This window comes from Antennarius striatus, chromosome 13 (genome assembly GCF_040054535.1).
Source record: "Antennarius striatus isolate MH-2024 chromosome 13, ASM4005453v1, whole genome shotgun sequence".
Lineage (NCBI taxonomy): Eukaryota > Metazoa > Chordata > Actinopteri > Lophiiformes > Antennariidae > Antennarius > Antennarius striatus.
In genome coordinates this window covers 12889688-12912764 of record NC_090788.1, presented here as the reverse complement: position 1 = coordinate 12912764, position 23077 = coordinate 12889688, and the positions used below count along the sequence as shown (strand labels likewise).

The 23077-nt window shown below is 42.8% G+C and overlaps 1 protein-coding gene across 5 annotated transcripts in view; it reads right to left on the bottom strand.

Moving 5' to 3' along the window:
• Positions 1–23077, bottom strand: part of gabrg2 (gamma-aminobutyric acid type A receptor subunit gamma2) — a 69032-nt gene that overhangs the window by 30996 nt on the left and 14959 nt on the right. For 4 of the 5 annotated variants that reach the window (XM_068331572.1, XM_068331573.1, XM_068331574.1 and 1 more), the window contains exons 2-6: positions 20401–20540; positions 6839–6906; positions 5086–5306; positions 3160–3242; positions 1516–1653 (exon numbers count right to left, since the gene is read on the bottom strand). In XM_068331572.1, coding sequence (XP_068187673.1) covers positions 1516–1653; positions 3160–3242; positions 5086–5306; positions 6839–6906; positions 20401–20540 — 650 coding nt within the window. The remainder of the gene's footprint in view (positions 1–1515; positions 1654–3159; positions 3243–5085; positions 5307–6838; positions 6907–20400; positions 20541–23077) is intronic. The other variant, XM_068331576.1, reaches the window with a different exon arrangement.

The window sequence follows — 23077 nt, the reverse complement described above, 5'->3', positions numbered from 1 at the left end:
AAATTTCCACTACATCCTTCACCGAATCTAAGGTCCCAACTGACTACTCTTTGAAAGTGAAGTAGTGAGAAGATCATAAAGTAGGCCAGGAAAGCCAAAGTGACTGCAAAATGAGACAAGAGGTCTCTGAGCCATAGTCAAGGTCCTCTGTTCTGATGAGAGGGCAGATGGCTGTTTGTGGGGAAAAAAAACCCAAAACAGATCAGAGCAAGTCACTCAGAGGACACTACAAGTTCTCCACCACAGCTTACCCTTCAAGCAGATTGCCTTTTTTGTGTTGTCACTTGAAAAATGTTGTCATTAAAATACTTCTTTTTAACTTAAAACAAACAATATAAACATTACGGTAAACATTCCACATGTCTGTGTAGGTTCTCAGTCATCCAGGTCAAGCCAAAACATGAAGAACAAATGAAGGATCAATTGGACTTGTTTCGGGTTAGTTGAATACATGTCTCCTCTCATCCAAGAGGTTTTCCTTTTCTGATTATGAAAAAGCTGACAGTAGGGTTATGGTTGTTTCTGGTTGGTTATTTCATTAGCCAAAAAACATACCAGATAATAATCCAGAAATAAAATGTATGCAGTGTGTCTTTGTTTTTGCTAGTTATTTATTTTGAGCAGCTCAGAGGACAACGTGGGTTTTAATTGTGAATGAGACATAATAAACTAAATGGCTAGAGGCACTGAGTCAACAGCATAACTAATGACCCTACTGCCGTACAACTGATACAATAACTTCACTCTCCGGTGCCTTCAAACCAGCAGGATGTTCTAAAAAGATTACGGTCATTTAGGACTAAAGTCAAACAGCCTTTCTTCCTGATCAATAACTATACAACAGACATAGTAGGAAGAACGCATGTGGAACCTTACAGTTAATGGACATACTTCAACAGATGACCTATATTCTACAGTCAAAGCTTCTGACAGAACTTATACGTTTTTGATGACATACACTTTTAACATGAACCATTTTTGGTGTGGTTTACCATACATTAAGCATCTGTAATAATATGATTTGTTCAGGAACAACCTCTGCAATGTACGATCGATCATTTGTTCATCTTTAGAAAGACATCTTTTTTAGCTACGTATATATAGCAGTCGACCTCAACATCAATACACTGGCAGGAAAATGTATGAGTTTCTTCAAGCTAAAGCTGAATAATAATAATATGCCACCTGTAATGAGCTGGCATCTCATCCTGGGTGTACCTTACCTCTCACCCATAATCAGCTGAGATAAGCTGCAGAAGAAGAGACAATTACAATCATCTCGTCTTCAAGAAGATGAATTAGCAATATACCAAAGAACAATTATAAAAGAACGTTACGGAAATTCAGGTATCGAGGAAATGAAATATTCAGAGAGGTGATGTGGTTTCTTAACTACTGCTTACGCTACTTTTCAATCATTCATGAGATAATAAAACATTAGAACCATTGGCGTAGTGACTTGATACAGAGCTGAGGAGACAGTGTCAAATAATAATGAGTAGACTGTTGTCTTACCTGAGACTGTTCTGACAACCTCAGAGGTGTTTCTGAGGCCTACAAAGGAGAACTGATAGAGCCTCCAGGAGCGAATGTCTCCAACCTCAACCGAGCTCCTTTTCCACTTGTACATGATCTCCTCCCTGGGGTAGCCATCTGAACAGCAAAGTTAAATGGAACATGTTAAAATGAGCAAAGCAGAGGAAATGAGCCTGGTGTAAAAATACATGTTCATCCACTTTAAGAAGTATTTTAAGATTTTCAATAAGCTTTGTGTTACATAAAACAGCATGTTGGATCATAAAACAACAAAGTGTTGTGTGCTTTATTTTCAAAGAGTCCATATCCACTAATTACCAAACTTACAAATAAGGTTTCATGAAAGAACTCTTACATAACAGACTCCTGTACAAGATGTCAACAAGATATCAAGTGGTAAGGAGGTGAACTGACAGCTAAATTTACTAGATTTATCCATGGATGAATAAAAGCTGGATTTCAGTAATTTTATTACATCAGAAGTTTTTTAAAACGGTACTTGTCTTGTTTTGACACTGATTTTCTTCTATGAGCAGATGCTGATACAAAAATTGTGTCTGACAAAATAATAGCTGTACCTTTTTTAAATGTGCAGCCATGTCTAAGTGGAATGGCTGTCATATATCTTGACAACATCTACGGATGTGGTTCAAGTCTTAATGTAATGATAATCAGCTGAATTTCTGTTGTCTTCAGTCTGATGAAAAGCTCTATGCCAGTAATTCACTTTGGAGTTACCTGTGTTGTAGTTGAAAATGCAAAACCTAAATAAATCTCAAAAAAATGAAAGAAAAGGAAAAAATACCTCACAGCCTATCTCAGTTCAATTTGAGCCTGTCTGTCCAGTCAAATCCATAAAATTGCTTTGTAGTACATATTGATAAAGCTTATCATATGTGAAACCGCTGAATAAGCTGCTCCACCTGCTGCCTCTGACATTGAAATCATGTAGGATACATCCAGCAATTTGAAAGTTCCAACACATACATCACTTTCATCAAATTTAAATGAATGCTTCAGTTCAGTTCAATTTTTAATGGCTGATATCCCCTGGTTTCACATTTTTCTTCCCAAGGAGAATATCCCATGGTTCATCTCCCTGTAGGCCCATAGCAGCCTCATTAGCATAACTTAGCCCCTGTGCCATCTGCTCACAGTGACTGACTCGTTTTGTCTGCTGTCACAATTTTAAATGTCTCTTTGAACGATGAAAATTCAAGTTCAGTGAAATCAAACAGCGCTTTGGTTGTGGTAAAATAGGCAGTGATTCATTTATTGTTAAAGCACTTTACAGAAATGCAAGTGCATACTATGTATGAATGTGTCGTATGACATGTTTGTTTGTATATTGCTAAACATAAAAACATATGTTGCCTCAATTACAGAAACCCCTAAAATCTGAGATAATGGAACATGCTTATTGCACATTTTAAATATTGTTTATAGACACATTTGTACATTAATTTGTGTGTGTGTGTGTGTGTGTGTGTGTGTGTGTGTGTGTGTGTGTGTGTGTGTGTGTGTGTGTGTGTGTGTGTGTGTGTGTGTGTGTGCGTGAGTGCCTGCGTGTGTGCGTGCATCCGGGCGTGTGTGTGTTTGTTATAACCATATGAGCAAACTCACAACTGGAGAATTCCAGGGGACACGAATGCTCATCCATTGGGAAATTGTTCAGTTTAAGCTGACACTCAGCATCGATGGTCAACCTGCAAACATACATTTGGATCCAAAACTCAGTGAATGTGTTAAATGCAATACATTATATGTAAAATGTACAACGCTTATTCTTGAAACACACGTGTAGCTAGCAAGGGGAGGTAAATTGGTGTTTACACCAATATCTCTGGATTGCATGGAGGAGGAAGTTTTGAGGAATTAGTGCTGGTAAAAAAAAAAAAAAAAAAATCTATATACACACACACACAGACACACACATATACATGTGTGTATAAAACTTTAGCATGAGTTACCCATGTTTACAGTTTATTTTTGGTGAACAGTTTAAGAATTTTGTGTTCCATATTTTTTTTTAAGTTTTAACTTAAAATCATTAATGTTCATGGACTCCTCAGTTAATGGGGTAAACTGGAAAACAATCTATTATTCAGGGCAGCCCGAGTGCAACAATAAATAGAAATGCCATAGCAACTTTTCACCACCTTTTTTACATTACGGTGTGCTGAAGTAGCCCTCAATTCTTTTGTTCAACACTAGGCATTACTATTTATAATCTCACAAAACCAAATTATTTTTTTTCCGTACAACACACCCATCTTTCCTTGTCACGCTTCATGGAGTTTGAAGGCAAAGTCATTAAACTTCCCCTTAATGAGATAATGACCTTGAATGACCTTACCCATCCAAGCACTCGCTATTGTCATGTATCACTGTCCTCCCACTCACAGCGGTCATCCTAATTAACCAGTGGTTAAATTCTGAGTTCCTTCACAAATTAATGAAGTGAAGGGGTAGGTTTAAGCCTAGCAGAATATCCGTCATTGTGATTGAGTGCACAAGGGTTTGCTTTGTCTGTTATTATCATTTTCAGCATCCAATGCATTCACGAGGCTGTGCAAAACATGTTAATAAGCCTGTTATTATTGATCATTCCTCCTGTTTTTTCAGTAAATTCTTCTTTGTTTCGGTAAGAATGATACATTGGTCAATATGGTGATATTCCAAAAAGTGCTGTTGATATAATTTAAAAATCTTACAAAAAAAGCATTACAGACACAGTCATTTCCTGTTCTCAGTTGCTGGGGTTTGACCTTATCTCTTTATTTGACAAACTTGAAACTCTAGATGGAGTGCTCCCAAAAACAAATGGAACGGTATCACATGTAGGGGTCCTGTTTCTGACAGCTGTCCATCACAGCAAAGGCTATCATGTATATTTTGTGTGTTTTTATCAGAGGATTTAAGATTAGTCATGAGATTAATAGAATTTCTGTTGTTACAATTATGCTTTTAATAAAGCTACAGCATGATCACAACACAGATTATTCACATATGTACCCAATGAAGGACAGGTGGCATGCTTAAGACACCTTTATCAGCATCTTCACCTGTGCAAGCACAGAATGCTTCAATTTAAAAATCCATTCTACATTTTCCATAGTACAGACGTTTTTCCAGTCACTTTCACACGACTTCTTTGCATCTGACAAAATGAAAATGAACTGACATTTTATTTGGTTTTGGTTAATTCAAAAGTGTTTAAATGGAGCACTTTCTCTTTGGTTGAGTTTCCAAACTCATTTTGATTAGAATACAGAGGTCAATGTAACTCAGCTACTAATATCTTCTTGCCTCATCCAGTCAGAAAGAAGCCATGCATGTAAATGCATTTCAAATATAAACAGCCTTGAGCCTCTTGAATCAAAACACTTTCAATGCTTAAATTGTTGAGGAGAGGCTAGTTACTATGACTGCTCTGTATTTATGTCCACTATAATCAGCTTAAGTGAGTAACTGTGTACAAAAATGAAAGTTTTCTGTTATTCTCAGGGAGAAAATAATAGGTTACATGATGAACACAAATTATTCTACCTGAGAGTGTAGAGTATTCGACCGTCATTCCAGATTCGAAGCATGCGATTGGGCGTGGTGATCCAATGGGCATCTGCCTTCTTTGAGTTACGGAAAAAAGTGTCTGGAATCCAGATCTTCCCCACCATGTTGCTATTGAGGCGTAGAACCTTCATTGTGCTGTTGAATTTTAACCTCCTGTCATACCAGGTTTGAGCAAAAAAAATGTCGATAGTGTATTCCTGAAAATGAAAACACAAGTTTACTGCTGACGTTTACCTTACATATCTCCATTAAATGTTCCATTTCCTGGGGAAACCTATCAAATAGGTTATATAACTAATTGCTGTATGTATTGCCTTTTTATCTGTTAGTTCCACTGAGAATAATTACGAATGTGGGCTGAGAGAAACTATTCCAGAGGAAACTTAATGCTGGAACACATTTGCAGGCTCAGTTTCTGAGACTAGTGTCTGCCGAGACCAAGACATCCTTTAGCCTCTAATAAAAAGCATTCAAAAAAGAACACCTTGACACCATCAAAGCTGAAAATTGAATGTTCAGTGGAGCGATGAATAATTCCCCTCGTTTGGCTCACATATTATCTGACTTCATAACCTGCTGCCTTGGCAGCAGTCCATCCTGCGTCTGACAAAAGCTTCTGTGTCCCATTCAGTCCCTCAGAGCTGCGTTAGAACATAGAGATGAGTGATGAGAACATAGAGCAATAGAAGAAAGAGTAGAGTTGAATATCAGTGGGCAAAGGTGATATGAGAGTGGAGGAGGGCAATGAGAGCAAGCCATCATTCTCTCTTATTTATTTTCTGATTTGGAATGGTTCAGCCCTGAGGTTCAAACTGAAGTACAGCTGGAGGGGCAAAATATATGGGGATTTATGTGCATGAGGGCACAACGGTATTAACTTCCTGACAAAGCTGAGTCCGACACCAAAGCCTAAATCCAAGTCCAAGAGTCCTAAATGAGATTTGAAAAATAACATTCTCACCAAACAGCATGTCCATGGTTGTCCATGTTTTATTTTTTTCTCTGAACGACAGACATGTTATTTATTTTCTGTCATAAACAGGACAGGATCAGCAGAGGTAAAAGAAAGGTGGGTAATTTCTTAAAGACTAAGCTATGGCAGTATCATGTGATGCCCATCTAGCAAGGTGGTGTTGTTGGTTGAACAGAATTTGGAGAATACAAACACGTGTTGTGCAACCAGTAAACAATTTGAATGTCAATCAAACAACAGACAGACATTATCCTTACAAAAACCTTTAAAAACGTGGTAATGATCCACGACAGGTAAGCTTAATTTGTTGCAGTTACATAAGCTACAAATAGTTCGAACAAATGAAACCTCAGATTGCAGGTAAAGTTAGAATATCTTTGGATATGCTTTATTTAAATTAACCAATTATCCACTGTCGTGCAAAGGCCAGCGTGCTAGTTAGGTAGCCGACTGACACCTGCATTTTTCCATAACTCTCCAGGGGCAGTGGGGCAGCCTAGTGATTAGGTCGACTATCCAATCCTCCATGACAGCAGCCATGTGCTGTGTTGAAGGGTGCTTGAGCATGACACTGATTCCCTGCCAGCCCCACATAGGAGCTACTCTCTGGATCATTGTGTCCTCAATTCCGTCAGGAGGGAGGCAAACAAACATTTCTCTACAAACATTCCAGGAATTCATACATTTAGTTTCACAGTAATTATTAATGAAAATACTTAAACTACTTAAACAATACTTTTTATGAAAAACACTCACCATATTGATAGCATTTACAGGACCGATGCTGTTAACAAACATGTCTGTGTGGATCACTGTTGGTTTGACTGCAAAGAAGCATAGAAAAATGTATGTGAGGGATATATATCACTCACTATATCAAACATGTTGTTGATGATATACTTAGAGTTGCTTATCAGTTTGTCTATATTATTATATAATTACTATTTTATAATTATTGTCATGGAACTTATCTCATCTCCATGTTTAAAATGAAGCATAAAAAGCTGCTGGAAAAAAGTAGAAATTACTGCACAGGCCAATGGAAGTGGTGTATTATGTTAAGATTTCTTCAACACTCAAAAGGCGGGTTTGTATGGAGACATCATGCTACAAGTATTTCTGATCTCTTGCACTCTGTCTTCAGTAAGTTAACTGGAAATGCAATCAAGAACATAATTTTCTTTTTTTTGGTTATGCAATAAGTTTAAGCAAGTTATCAAAAGCTGAATATACAATCTTTTTTGTTTTTGTCAATGACTCCAGGTTGCATTCAAGGGCATGAAAAGAAAATAATCACAATAGACCTCAAAGACGACAATCAGCAAAAAATCATCATTTTGTGAAGTGAGGAACAAGGAACAAACAACATTCTTGCAGTATGGCTTGTTGGTTTTCAGTAACTGGATCAGATGACAGCACTGCCAGCTAATTATAACCCTCTGTGGATGGCATGGCAGCAGCTTCAAGACTGCTTTTTCCCTCTGAAAGAGCGACATCATAGCACGATTGAAGATGATGGTGAAGATGGTGGCACCCAGCTATGCAGTAGCTTTCTTGGTTGAAGCAGATCTGAGCTCCTCTTTATTTTATAGCACAGACAGACTTCTAAAGTCCTTAGAATAAAGACAATGCCCTTTGTGGTGCATGTGTGTGACACAGTAAAGGCTCTTTAATAGGGGAATAGGGTAGGGGGTGACCCAATGATACTCATACATATGCACATTTCCACATACACACTGTAGATTTTGAAAATTGACATATTTTGACAATTAAGATGGTCATAAATACACAGCAGTTTCACCTCAAGTTGTACTTGATGTTTTATTAGACAAGTTGAGAGCTTTGGAGATTTAACTGTTCTGGACTGAACTAAAAAAGCATGTTGGATCAGAGGTGCAGTTAACTTTATTTAACACATAGATCTAATGTCATGTTGACAACTGAGTCTCCTGTCCAGCTTCCAGCCTGTTGTCTGAGGCACAAGAAAAAGTTGTATGGGACTGAACCCCATCAATTTTCAACCCTTATCAGTGCTGAATATCTGTTCTTGGCTTGCCTGATTTTGCCTTGCATGAAATGTATCCTTGTTTGTGTGAATGGAATACAAAATACTTATTCCTGACTTCAGGTAAGGTTAGGGTTAAAATTTATTCTCAGCATTTCACCAACCCGTGAGGAGTAGTGACCAGCCCTTGTGGCACATGAAGAGAAAGTTGGGTAAAATACAATATCTTGCTCAAGGACATATTGGCATAAAAATAAAAATTAAATTATGGAATAAAAATGTCTTAAGGACACATTAACCATAATCATACCAGTGTTGATGCGTTACCTTAAAAAAATGTTTCATGTCTTTTTTGTTAGTGTGAAGATCTGAAAAAAGTTAAGGATATTTTTGAAAGCCTGTTTCAGTATGCCCAGGCATAGATATCAGGAAACTCTCTCATGTTTCTGCGATGTTTCTGAAGGAGCAAAAAAGTAAGGAAAGCTTCATTTCACAATGTCAAAAGAATATTTTAAGTATTCACATAAATGGAATAAATTTACAGAGCTGTTTGTTTCACTGAAGGTGCTCCTTGCATTTTGATGCACTGTTCATAACAACATTACATAACATAACATAATATAACATCACATCACGATACATAACATAGCATAACATAAAACATAATTTAAAACCAATGTTTAATCTGAGAATCAGTTACAGTTGCGGTTACAAACCCCCCCACAAATGCATCTATTGTCAATATGTTCTGACATACAGTGCTTAGTTGTCTATTAGCCAGTGAAATAATAACAATTACAGCTGTATAAAGAACTGTCTGATACATATATTTACAAAATTTACAAAAAAGTGGTTAAAAGTACATGGTCTATGTTCACATGTTGTGATATAGTTTTATACTGGTTTAAAGACATTTTTACAGATAACTATAGGTGGATAGGATAGTTTCATAACACATAGCCTAAATTTACAGTATGGCTAATTTGCACGTGTTAAACTTGTTTTTTCACAATTATTTTAACTTTTCAATTTTTTATTATTTTTTAACATTACAAATTAAAACCATCAATTTTTAGGTGTGTGCCTTTGATTTTCTGTTATTATTGCATTTTCATACACAGAGTTTTATTATCCATCCATGCATCTATACATTTTCAATGGCCTCATCCGCTGTCTAGGGTCACGGGGAGCTGGAGCCTATACCAGCAGACTGAGGGCATGAGGAGGGGAAACTCCGGGCATGTCTCCAGGGCACCGCAGAACCACAGACAAACAAGCACACACACACTCTAGCATACACACTAGCGCCCCTCGCTAGCGCCACTATTTCCGCCGGCGCCGCTATTTCCGCATGCCGACGGAAAGAGCCGAAGTGACCCGAACGCTCCCGATCATTAAATATGCACTCGGGTCATAACCTCCTCTCGTCCAATGAAAAACAAAGATTCTTTTTTTACAAACTAAACCCGTGAATTGGTGTATGACAAGGCGAGGACGATCGATCTAAATAAATTAAGAATCCAGTGTCTTACAGTAGAGTTTGTGTAAAAATACTAATAAATCAGAAAATGGTGAATGCTGAGAGGGGATAGGAGTGGTTACAGACCGATCAGAAGGTAAATGAAAGATATTATCAATACTTTTTTTTAGTCTTAGACTTTTGATTCCTATGACCGACAGGAATAACCAGTGATGCATGTAAATGTGTATTCACCTCGCTTGCTATAATACCAAGTAAAACTTACAAGTAAACATTGAGCAATATTTTGTATGACTGTATCTTCACATAGTGAATGCAAGTTGAATCTCACATTTATACCTGCATAAAGTAGGATAGAAATAAAGATAACTAAGTTTGAACTATTGACTTTAGTATATTTTTGTAGGTAAACTGAACAGAAGATTTTGCCCTCAGAATGCACCAGAATGCAGGAAAACAACCCCACTTCCACCACCCAACAATTGAAAACTTGCAGAAGAAGAAATAACTAAACATGGACTTCCCAGTTAACATAATTTTACAGTGTCATAACTGTTCCAGCAATTTTCATGTTTTTGAGCAGAGAGTCCAAACAGCAGGAACGACACAAAAAAAGGCAACACATTCTAAGTGAAACTAGCTGGCTAGCATGAACAGTCTGTCCAGCTATGGTTTCCGTTTGGAATGGGACAATTGATGTAGTATCCAAAATGCTCCTCGGGCATCTGACAAAAACGGTCTTTAAGTAACTACATACAGTTCTGTTCGTGTAGTCAGCTAACAGAACTATCACTTCTCTATTTCTTTTGCTTTTTTGACAGGTGCCTTTTTCCTTTAACTTCAGCTCCTTTCCCAATCTCACGATTAGTTAGCTATCTTTCTCCAGTTAGCCTGATAACATTCATCTATGGCTTCGCAATGGATGCCCAGCGCAATCCATGATTCGCCAACACAAAGTCGTTACGTCATCAAGTTGATTTGTGATTTGCTGCGCTTGATATATAATACCAATGCATTTGTTTTCATATGTTTGGTATGAAGTCTGATACTATTTTTTTATCGTGCAATTTCCACGGGTTTCCGCTAGTTTTAATATATTTTAATTAATAACTAATTATGCCTTTTTACTGCTGTCCAAAGGACTTCTTTAAAAAAACACAATAGTGTTGTGAAACAGATGAATGCCATAGTGTTATGGACATTATTCAATGGTTTTATGTATTAACAGTATTATATTTCCATACATTTTTTTTTCAGTTACTAAATTATATTTTAGAAAAATTGGACAGTTTGGGTAAGTTGCAAATAAAAGCTATAAATTAAAGAGTAAGCAGAAGGCTAACTGTTTTTTGACATATGTTATATCATTGATCAAGGATTTATTAACTATAATGTACTGTATTTTAATTTATTCTAGCTGTAAAACCTGTTCTGTATTTTTATAGTTTATTACATGTAATTTGCTGGGATGATTACTGAGTGTGATTTAACCAAATCCATTGCAAAACTTGTCTGCCAGTCCTTTTTGTCATGATCACTCCATTCCTGCAGTCTGCTCCACAGTTTCCACTATCCCACCTCCCAGCCTGACCACACCTCCCGCTGATCACCCACACCTACAGCCCATCTGCAATTAGTCCGGTATTTAAACCCACGTCTCACACTCAGTCTCTGCCAGATTGTAATCGACCCATGTCTTACTCTCCAGCGTGCTACTAAGGATTGCCTGCCCGATCACGACCCGTTTCGTCCCTCGACTCTGCCTCTCATCTGCCTCCCAGCCAACCTACCCGCCCTTCGTCCACGGATTCTGCCTTGTCTCCCTGTACTGGTAAACCTGACCCTCGCCTGTCCAACGACTCTGCCTCCTGTTCCTGCCCCGGTAAATTGACTAGCCTTCCGTCCCTTGACCTCGTCTCCTGCCTGCTCCCTTTCTCTGGAGTGATCCATTGTGTCTCCAGCGTGCTCCACTGGCCTATCTGTTACCTGCCTGCCTGCCGCCTGGGAGACCCAGGTTCGACTCCCACTCCGCCCGGCCTGAAAATAAACACTGTTGAACTTTAACTCCTGTCTTGCTTCTTTGTGCTGCACTTGGGTCCTGTTCGCACTCCGTGACAGTACAATCTGGCCAGTAATGGACCCAACACACAATCCCACTTCCACGAGCTCCCTTTCCCCAGAGGTGTCCGGCCACACTGCAGTCACTGACGTCCTCCGAGAGCATGAGGTCCGTTTCTCTACCCTGGAGAGCAAGCTCGACCTTGCCTTTGCAAACATCTTGGCCCATCTGGATGTCATGGGGGTCGGCACCAGGTCACCACCACTACCGGAGGGCACGGCGGCACAGAACGTTCCCAGTTCCTTCTCCTCTGGGGTCCGCCCTTCCAACGCCGACACATTTGCTCCTGAACCCCAGGTGGTAATGCCAGAATGGTATGGAGGAGATCCTGAGACCTGTCGTCCTTTTTTGACAAACTGTTCCCTGCTGTTCTCCCTTCAGCCCTGCACCTTTGCTTCCGAACAAGCCAAGGTGGCTTTCACCATCAACCACCTGACGGGGCGGGCGCGACTGTGGGGCACTGCTTAGTGGGAGAGGCAGTCTCCCGCCTGTGCCTCCTTCCAGCTCTTTTCGGAGGAGTTGCGCAAGGTTTTTGGCTTGGGGTCTTCCAGGTCAGAGACGGATCGGGGACTACTGGGCATTCGCCAAGGGAACCAGACGGTGGCAGATTACTCCATAGATTTCTGCACCAAGGCCAGTCAGAGCGGCTGGAACTCTACGGCCCTGGTTGCCACGTTTCTTCATGGCCTGGCGGGTTAAATCAAGGATGAATGGTTTCTCACGAGGTCCCTACTTCACTGGATGGGGTCATTGAGCTGGCGACCCGAATTGATCGTCGCATCCAGGTCCAGAGGCTGGAGAGGCGCCAGGAGGCCGTCCGACATCAGTCATCAGCTACATTCGGCCGGAACTCCCCCAGCTCACCTCCCTTGACAGGCCGGCCGTCGGAGGAGTTGGAGCCAATGGAGTTGGGTCGCACCTCCCTCGCCCCAGAGGAACACAACGTCGTCTTCGCTCCAGGCTATGTCTGTATTGTGGAGAGGGAGGCCACATGGTAGCCACATGTTCAGCAAAGGCCAAGCTCACCCGTAACCTGGGAGATACTGGTGAGCATGACCAAGATACAGTCTCCCCCCGACCAGAAACCGCTGCTCCAGGTCCGTCTTCTTCTGCCTGAGGGATCCCACTCCTTAGTTGCCCTGATGGACTCTGGTGCCCAGGCCTGCATTATTATCGAAGAGTTGGCTCGGCAACTGAAGCTTAAACGGGTCCCTCTACCTCAGCCAGTTCCTGCACGAGCCTTGGATGGACACAAACTGGGCACCATCAGACACCAGACCTCCCCAGTTCCCATGTTACTTTCAGGTAACCACCATGAACTCATTCAGTTCCACATCCTGGATCATCCTGGTCTGCCTCTCGTCCTGGGCTTCCCGTGGCTCCGGCGTCACAACCCCCATGTTGATTGGGAGGCTGGAACCATCATGGAGTGGGGGGTTTCCTGTCACCTCACCTGCCTTCGTCAAGCGGCGGCGCCCCGGTTGTCTCCATCACCCGCCACCGACCCTCCTGACCTGACCGGCGTTCCCCCGGAATATCATGACTTCCGGCAGGTCTTCAGCAAGGTCAAGGCGTTGTCCTTGCCTCCTCACCGGCCGTACGACTGTGCCATCGACCTGCTCCCAGGCACCTCCCCTCCCAAAGGAAGGTTGTACTCCCTCTCTCAGCCAGAGCGACAGGCCATGGAGGAGTACATTAACACCTCGTTAGCCACCGGGATCATCCGCCCTTCATCCTCCCCGGCCGAGGCTGGGTTCTTCTTCGTGGGGAAGAAGGACAAGTCCCTGCGCACCTGCATTGATTACCGGGGTCTGAACGACATCACGGTAAAGAACCGGTACCCATTGCCCCTAATGACTTCTGCATTTGAACTCCTGCAAGGGGCACAGGTATTCACCAAGCTAGACCTCCGCAACGCCTACCATCTAGTCCGCATTCGTGAGGGGGACGAATGGAAAACGGCCTTCAATACTCCTGTGGGACATTATGAGTATTTGTTGATGCCTTTTGGGCTCACTAACGCCCCCGCTGTATTCCAGACGCTGGTAAACGATGTACTCCGGGACATGCTTAACTGATTTGTTTTTGTCTACCTTGACGACATTTTGATTTTTCCCCAGTCTACCCAGGAGCATGTTCAGCATGTCAAGGCAGTCCTTAAGAGACTCCTGGAGAACTCCCTGTTTGCAAAGGCTGAGAAATGTAAGTTTCATGTTTCATCGATCTCCTTCCTGGGTTACAGCATCTCCCCAGGGAGGATCCAGATGGACTCGTCCAAGGTCTCTGCCGTCACCGAGTGGCCCACGCCAGACTCCCGAAAGCAGTTGCAATGATTCCTGTGGTTTGCCAACTTTTACAGGTGATTCATCCGCAACTACAGTTCGGTGGCGGCCCCCCTCACTGCGCTCACCAGTTCAAAGGTCTCCTTCTCCTGGACACCCGAGGCAGCCGCCGCCTTCCGCATCCTCAAGGAACGGTTCACCACAGCCCCCATTCTTCGGATGCCAGACCCAGACTGGCAGTTCGTCGTGGAGGTGGACGCCTTGGATGTCGGGGTTGGGGCTGTCCTCTCCCAGAGGGCAATCTCCGACCAGAGGCTCCACCCCTGCACCTACTTCTCCCGCCGCCTCTCCCCTACCGAGCAAAACTATGACATTGGTAATCGCGAACTGTTAGCTGTTAAGCTGGCGTTGGAGGAGTGGCGGCACTGGTTGGAGGGGGCCAAACAGCCGTTTCTGGTTTGGACCGACCACAAGAACCTGGAATACATCAGCACAGCAAAACGCCTGAACTCTCGCCAGGCCCTTGGGCGCCAGGCCCTTGGGCGCCAGGCCCTTGGGCGCCAGGCCCTTGGGCGCCAGGCCCTTGGGCGCCAGGCCCTTGGGCGCCAGGCCCTTGGGCGCCAGGCCCTTGGGCGCCAGGCCCTTGGGCGCCAGGCCCTTGGGCCTTGTTCTTTAACTTTTCCCTTTCTTATCGCCCCGGCTCTAGAAATGTCAAACCTGATGCACTGTCCCGGCAGTTCCAGAAAGGTGAGGAGGCCACGGCGGAACCAGGGACCACTCTTCCTTCTCCCTGCGTGGTTGCCACCCTCACCTGGGGCATTGAGGAAAGAGTCCGGGCCGCCACTGAGGGCCAGACGGGACCCAGTGCCTGTCCCGATAACCGCCTGTTTGTCCCAGCTGACCTCCGCACTGAGGTTTTGGAGTGGGGTCATTCATCCAAACTGGCGTGCCATCCAGGGGCTCTCAGAACCCGGGACCTTCTTCACCAGGGTTTCTGGTGGCTGTCTCTGGAGAAGGACGTCAGGGACTTTGTTAAGGCCTGCCAGGTCTGCAACCAGCACAAGGCTCCCGCTGATCTCTTACAGCTTCTGCCCGTACCTCAGCGCCCCTGGTCTCACATCTCACTTGATTTTGTCACCGGCCTGCCAGCCTCCGAAGGTAACACTGTCATCTGCACCATTGTAGACAGGTTCAGCAAAATGGCTCATTTTGTTCCTTTGCCGAAGCTTCCCTCTGCCAAGGAGACCGCTCAACTGATAACGCAGCACATCTTTCGGATTCATGGACTGCCCCTGGATGTAGTGTCAGACCGTGGTCCCCAGTTTGCCTCTGCATTCTGGAGGGAGTTCTGTCGCTCTATTGGTGCCACCGCGAGCCTGTCCTCGGGTTTTCACCCACTAACCAACGGTCAGACGGAACAAACGAACCAGGACCTGGAGGTCGCTCTGCGCTGCATGGTCTCTCGGGAGCCCGCCTCTTGGGCTTCCCATTTGGTGTGGGTTGAGTATGCCCACAATTCGCTGACCAGCTCCGCCACCGGTCTCTCACCATTTCACTGTGTTTATGGTTACCAACCGCCTCTGTTTCCTGCCCTGGACGCTGACGTCTCCCGCCCCTCTGCCTCTGCTCACGTCCGCCGCTGCCATCAGGTGTGGTTCAGGGCCCGCGACACCCTACTCCGCACCGGGGAGCGCTATGCCACTGCTGCTAACCGCCACCGGACACCTGCACCCAAATATCAGGTGGGCCAGAAGGTGTGGCTCTCCACCCGAGACCTTCCCCTGCGCGTAGAGTCCAAGAAGCTGGCCCCCAGGTTTGTGGGCCCATTTCCGGTCTCTAAGGTAATCAGCCCGACAGCAGTAAAAGTACTGCTACTTCGCACTATGCGGGTTCACCCCACTTTCCATGTATCGAAATTCAAACCTGTGCATGAGAGCCCTCTGTCCCCAGCTCATCCCCCTCCGCTTCCTGCCATCCAAGTGGAAGGAGGACCAGTCTACGCGGTCCGTCGCATCATTTGTACCCGCCACCGGGATCGTGGACTGCAGTACCTCGTGGACTGGGAGGGGTACGGTCCAGAGGAGAGGTCTTGGGTCCCGGGTTGCCACATTGTGGACCCCCTGATGGTGCGCAACCAGCACCTATGACCCGTGGGCGGCCTCGTCGAGAGGAGTCCAAGGGGGACAGGCCTGCATCCATGGGGGAGGCGCCAGATTGTAATCGACCCATGTCTTACTCTCCAGCGTGCTACTAAGGATTGCCTGCCCGATCACGACCCGTTTCGTCCCTGGACTCTGCCTCTCATCTGCCTCCCAGCCAACCTACCCGCCCTTCGTCCACGGATTCTGCCTTGTCTCTCTGTGCTGGTAAACCTGACCCTCGCCTGTCCCAACGACTCTGCCTCCTGTTCCTGCCCTGGTAAATTGACTAGCCTTCCGTCCCTTGACCTCGTCTCCTGCCTGCTCCCTTTCTCTGGAGTGATCCATTGTGTCTCCAGCGTGCTCCACTGGCCTATCTGTTACCTGCCTGCCTGCTGCCTGGGAGACCCAGGTTCGACTCCCACTCCGCTCGGCCTGAAAATAAACACTGTTGAACTTTAACTCCTGTCTTGCTTCTTTGTGCTGCACTTGGGTCCTGTTCGCAACCCGTGACACTTTTACAGTTTATGTATTTATTTTTCCGTTCTATTTTAAACAGCGTGGGAACAGAAACTGACACATCAGTATAAGTTAAAAAAAAAAAAAATCACCACGTACTTTTAGCTGAAGGAGCAACTATATCAGTTTTGTTCTCTTTCTGTGCTCTGCCGTAAAAAAAAAAAGACTCAACTATAACTATGAAAGAGACACAAATAAATCAATCTGGGGATTGACATTCTTCTGTTACTATCTGCATCTTTAACACAACACAACACAACTCAACAATATCCAGTACCCCTACAGTGAGTGGAGAAGCCTATCAGCTTATTCATGTGATTTACTGTAACTTAACAATTTGCCTGGAATTATCATTGAATCAAGGCGGGACCACAGCCCTTGATATTCAGGACTTGCAGATGGACTGACAGTGTCTTTGGTTATAAGTGCTCCAGTATAAACGGCGCCAGTTGTCTGTCAAAGTGAAGGCAGGGAGCTACTTGTCAAATTTTCACAATGTGAGTTAAGGTAAGGTGCATTTTATAGTCAACCTGTCTAACTGAAAATACACAACACAAATGCACATAAATATTTGACATACTGGCGAGTGTAAAGACCCATGTGCTGCCCAGGTTGGTGTCATAATGAATTATATTGTGTTCTTCCTTACAGCCTGGATGTACAAAAAGTGAAGAGGACATCCTGGAAGGTAGGGCCTGGCATTTTCTATCCGTGTCATTCAAATGATTATTTTTCTCTTATCACTTGAAGCATGGATATGTATGAGCTGAAATGACTAATGCTGAAACAGTGATAATGAAAATTTTAATGTTATTCTGATTGTATCAGGGTTTGATTTGATTGCATTTTGTCAAATCCAAATCTACTTTTAATTTATCTTTTGGATGACTAACTATGAGTTGACATAATCTGTCACTAGCGATGTTTCAAAGCTGCTACGCCTTCCATTGAATCAAATTCTCTGTCACTGGATGTGTCACCTGTAGTTTGTAGTTTATCCGAGATTATGTAGGGAACTTGTTCTTCTTCTCCTTTCGGCTTTTTCCTTCAGGGGTCGCCACAGCAAATCAGTTACCTCCATCTAACCCGTGTTCTGCATTCTCTTCTCTCACACCAGCTACCTCCGTGTCTTCTTTCACGACATCCATAAACCTCCTCTTTGGTCTTCCTCTTGGCCTCCTGACTGACAGTTCAAAACTCAGCATCCTTCTACCAATATATTCACTATCTCTCCTCTAGACATGTCCAAACCATCTAAGTCTGCCCTCTCTGACTTTATCTCCAAAGCCTCTAACATGTGCTTGTCCCTCTGATGTACTCATTCCTGTTCCTATCCACCCTGGTCACTCCCAAAGAAAACCTCAGCATCTTCATCTCTGCTACCTCCAGCTCTGCCTCCTGTCTTTTCCTCAGTGACACTGTCTCTAGACCAAACAACACCGCTGGTCTCATCACAGTTTTGTACACCTTTCCTTTCATTTGAGCTGAAACTCTTCTATCACACATCACACCTGACACTTTTCTCCACCCGTTCAATCTTGCCTGTGCACGCTTCTTCATCTCTTTTCCACACTCTCCATTGCTCTGGACTGTAAGTACCGTAAGTATCGTAAGTACTTAAAATCCTCAACCGTCTTGATTTCTTCTCCCTAATGTCTCACTCTTCCACTTGATACCCTCTCATTCACACACATGTACTCTGTCTTACCGCGGCTAACCTTCATTCCTTTCCTTTCCAGGACAAACCTCCACCTCTCTAGCTTCTCCTCCACCTGTTCCCTGTTCTCACTGCAGATCACAATGTCATCTGCAAACATCATGGTCCATGGAGATTCCTGTCTAACCTCGTCCGTCAGCCTGTCCATCAGAGCTGAACCCTGATGCAGACCCACCTCCACTTTGAATTCCTCTGTCACACCTACAGCACACCTCACCACTGTCTTACAGTCCTCATACATGTCCTGCACCGCTCTAACATACTTGTCTGCCACTCCAGACTTCTTTATACAATACCACAGTTAATCTCTGGGCACCCTGTCATAAAGTCTCTCCAGATCTACAAAAACGCAATGCAGCTCCCTCTGTACTTCTCTATCAACAATGTCAAAGCAAATACTGCATCTGTAGTAGTCTTTTTTAGCATTAAACCATATTTCTGCGCACAAATGTTCACTTCTGCTCTTAGTCTAGCTTCAACAACTCTTTCCCATAACTTCATTGTATGGCTAATCAGCTTTATTCCTCTGTAGTTGTCACAACTCTGCACATCTCCCTTGTTCTTAAAAATGGCACCAGCACACTTCTCCTCCATTCCCCAGGCATCTTCTCCCTATTAAGATCCTGTTAAAGAATCCAGACAGAAACTCTACTGCCACCTCTCCTAGACACTTCCATGCCTCCACAGGTATATCATCAGGACCAACTGCCTTTCCACTCCATCCTCTTCGGTGCCCTCCTCACTTCATCCTGACTAACCTTTGCTACGTCCTGGTCCACAACAGCCACCTCTTCTAGTCTTTTTTCTCTCATTGTCCTCATTCATCAACTCTTCAAAGTACTCTTTCCATCTTCCCATCACACTACTGGCACCTGTCAATACACTTCCATCCCTACCCTGAATCCCCCTAACCTGCTACACGTCCTTCCCATCTCTGTCTGTCAATCTCTCTCTCTCTTTACTGTCCAACCTAGCATACAAGTCATCATAAGCCCCTTGTTTGGCCTTTGCCACCTCTACCTTCACCCTATGCTGCATATCCCTGTACTCCTGTCTACTCTCCTCAGTCCTCACAGTCTACACTTCTTCTTAGCTAACCGCTTTCTCTGTACACAGTCCACCAACAAGTCTCCTTAGCTTCTTTCCTTCCAGATGACACACCAAGTACTCTCCTACCTGTCTCCCCGATCATATTAGCTGTAGTTGTCCGGTCAACAGGAAGCACCTCCTGACGACCCAGAGCCTGTTTTAACTCCTTCCTAAAAGTCATGCAACACTCTTCCATTTCACCATCCACCATTTTGTCTTCTGCTCTGCATTTGCCCCCTTCATCTTCCTCACCGCCAGAGTCATCCTACACACCACCATTCTATGCTGCTTGGCTACACTCTCGCCTACCACTACTTTGGAGTCACTGATCTCCTTAAGAATACACCATCTATACAAGATGTAGTCTACCTGTGTCCTACTACCTCCACTCTTATAGGTCACCCTATGTTCCTGCCTGTTCTGGAATAAAGTATTTACTATAGCTTTTTCAATCTTTTTTGCAAAGTCAACCACCATCTGTCCTTCTGCACTCCTCTCCTAGTTACCAAACCTATCCATCACCTCATCATCACATGTGTTTCCTGCACCAAAATGTCCATTGAAGTCGACACCAATGGCAACTGTTTCACTTCTAGATATGCTCTGCATCACCTCACCAATGTCCAAACAGAATTTCTCCTTCTCCTCTAGCTCACATCCTACCTGTGGAGCATACCCACTAACAACACTGAATATCACACCTTCAATTTCTAGCTTCAGAAACATCACTCTTTTTACCTTCAGAACATCCCTAACAAACTCATCCTTCAAGATAACTCCTACTCCATTGCTCTTACTATCTACACCATGATAGAACCTTAAGTCAACTTTTCAGATTTCTATCTCCAAAAAGGGAGACATGTTTCTTTGATTTACAGTATATGTAATATGTTCCTTTGTCTTTGTGAAAAGATGTACAGTTCAAAGGCTTGAAGGAAATTGGATCTTGTTAGAAAAATCAATCCTCACCTCCAATATCAGGTCTGAGTTTGTTGTCATATCCATGAAGTAGGTTGTTCAAGATGTGTGTGACATCACTCTCATATACTTTGGGTGTCAGCACCCATGTCTTGTTGGAAACCTCATCATCATCATCACTCTGGATGGAACTGAGAGGAGGGAGAGAAAAAGAATGCATGGAATGAAACAGAGTAAGTACTTTCTGTCCTATCCGCTCTGTTCCTCAGACATATCAGGATATGAACCAAAGAGCTTTTTATCAACAGATTATAAGTACCAAGGACAAAATTTGTAATGAATATTTTCTACTTTTCCTCTGATATTTTTCATTGAACTTTTTTTTTCCTTTCACTTCACAGATGAGAAAATTATTTTTCAAAACCGTATGTAGTACATGTTCAGAGATTTGTGTTTTTGAACACACACTGGGCCACAAAGGCAGGGTTAACCTAACCTGAGGTAAACCTGTGGTTCTGAGTTGATTTACCCTGAACTTGGAAAACCAGGGATTTCGGTTTCACAAACGCATTTCAGGGTTAGTTTTTGTAACCCAGAGTAAGTTGACCCACAGTTTAACAGGCGCGACAACTCGAAAAAAAGCCATCATCAATGGAGCCCCAATTTGACCATTCACCACGATGACGGAGAAGCGCACTGCAGCACTTTACGGCAGTCGAAGTACAGATTTTAATTCTGGCATAGGAAGACTTTAGGGACATTTTCAGAAGAGGAACAGTGTTGCAGCTGTAATGAAGAGGGAGATGTCATGGGAGTGAATTTCTACTCAAGTCAACACGTAAGTTTAAACGTAGTCCGTTGCACTCACGGTAAAAATACGTAGGTAAACGGCTTGAATAATAGTTTATGAATTTATTTTATTTAAGTGCGATCCAGCAGCGATAGAAGCGCACATGTCAGCAGATGAGAATGAAGTATAAAAACATTGTTCACACAGGTCAGACTTCTGCATTATCTCATTAGGGATCCTACTCATCCTCTATATGTTTGACAGTGTACAGTAAATATTAAGTGGACGTTTGACTGTTCAGTTGTTTTATCGCCAATATAACACTCTTTTCACGCACATACATGCGCTCTCATCTATATCAAGGTCTGTTCAATAAGGAAATATATTTAAACATGTTATTGTTATGTAAATAAAACAGTAAATTGGCATATGCACGTTACAAAAACCAGTTGAGAATGATATTCATACCATTGCATATACTGTACCTATATTATATAAGAACTGAAATCAAAAGCTGACATGTAGCTCATTTGATACAGTAATAGCCAAAACTGTGGCATTGCACTGCTTATAACTGCTTTAAGATATTCCAAGTTTTATTTTGCGTCTGTTTTAGTCACATGATACACACATGATTTACTAATGATAAAAAGAAAAATAAATTAACAAGAAATTGAAGAAAACAAAATTGGTCTAATATTTTATGATATTGATTGTTCTCTTCCCATTGCTTCACATTCTGGTGGAATACAGAGTGTGACGTTTATCCTCTACTGAAGTATTAACAAATTATCATCCTTTTGTAACAGCGTGAATGGACAGTGGCAGAAGGGTCCCAACTCCACAGATTATCACAGTGAAATAGACACTCAGTGACCACCAGTGGTTCATTCTGTGGAATTCATATGCAACTATGTTTTAATGTCCTCCTCATGTATTCCCATCTATCTGCTGAAGAAGTTTACAGAATTCACTTTCTAAAAAAACGCAGAAAATAGAAATGGTTTATTCATTTTCATTTATTCATTTATTTCAAGCAAGGCAAGGAAAAACAAAACAAAAAACAACAACAACAAAATAATTAAATAAGCAAATAATAAATAAAGATCATATCTCAACAATACAATTTTGCCTGAAAGGGAGTGGGAAGAAGAAAACTTATGTAATCCCACCCCAGTTCCTGATTCAGAGGTCAACACACTGGGCTTCACTCATACTTTGAAGATTCAAACGATATACCAACAATGGTAATGTACAATATACCAACAACGGTAATGGACAAATGCCAACAACAGTAATTAACAAATACCAATGATGATCAAGAAACACTGAGCACATGTTAACAAACAGAATAGCAGTTTGAGTTAACGACCCTCATCTCTATATTTTGACCAGAGACGGTGTTTATAAAGCAGTTTGAATTGATTTGTACTTTTGCATTGCTTGTGTTGTAAGTCCAGATTGTTCCAGAGTTTCACTCCGCACACAGACACACAAAAACGTTTGCGTGTGGTTTGAGCTTTCTGCAATGAAAAATATCCAAACCCTCTCAAGTTGTGAGCCCTGACTGGAGTTATAAAAAATCGTTGGAGGTTTGGTGGTAATAATTTATTGAATGCTTTATATAAAACTATTGATGTATTATATTGTACAAGATCATGAAATTTTAGCAACTTTGACTGCGTAAACAGGTTATGAGTATGTTCAAGAAAAACAACCTTGTGAATGATCCGCACTGCTCTTTTCTGTAGTATGATCAGAGGATTAATTGTGTTCTGGTAAGTATTTCCCCAAACTTCAATACAATATGTAAAGTATGGGAGGACCAAGGTGCAATATAAAGTACGGAGTGCATTTCCATCAAGGTATTGTTTTGCTTTATTTATAATTGAGAGGGTTTTGGAGATTTTTGTTTTTATGTGTCTGACATGGGGTTTC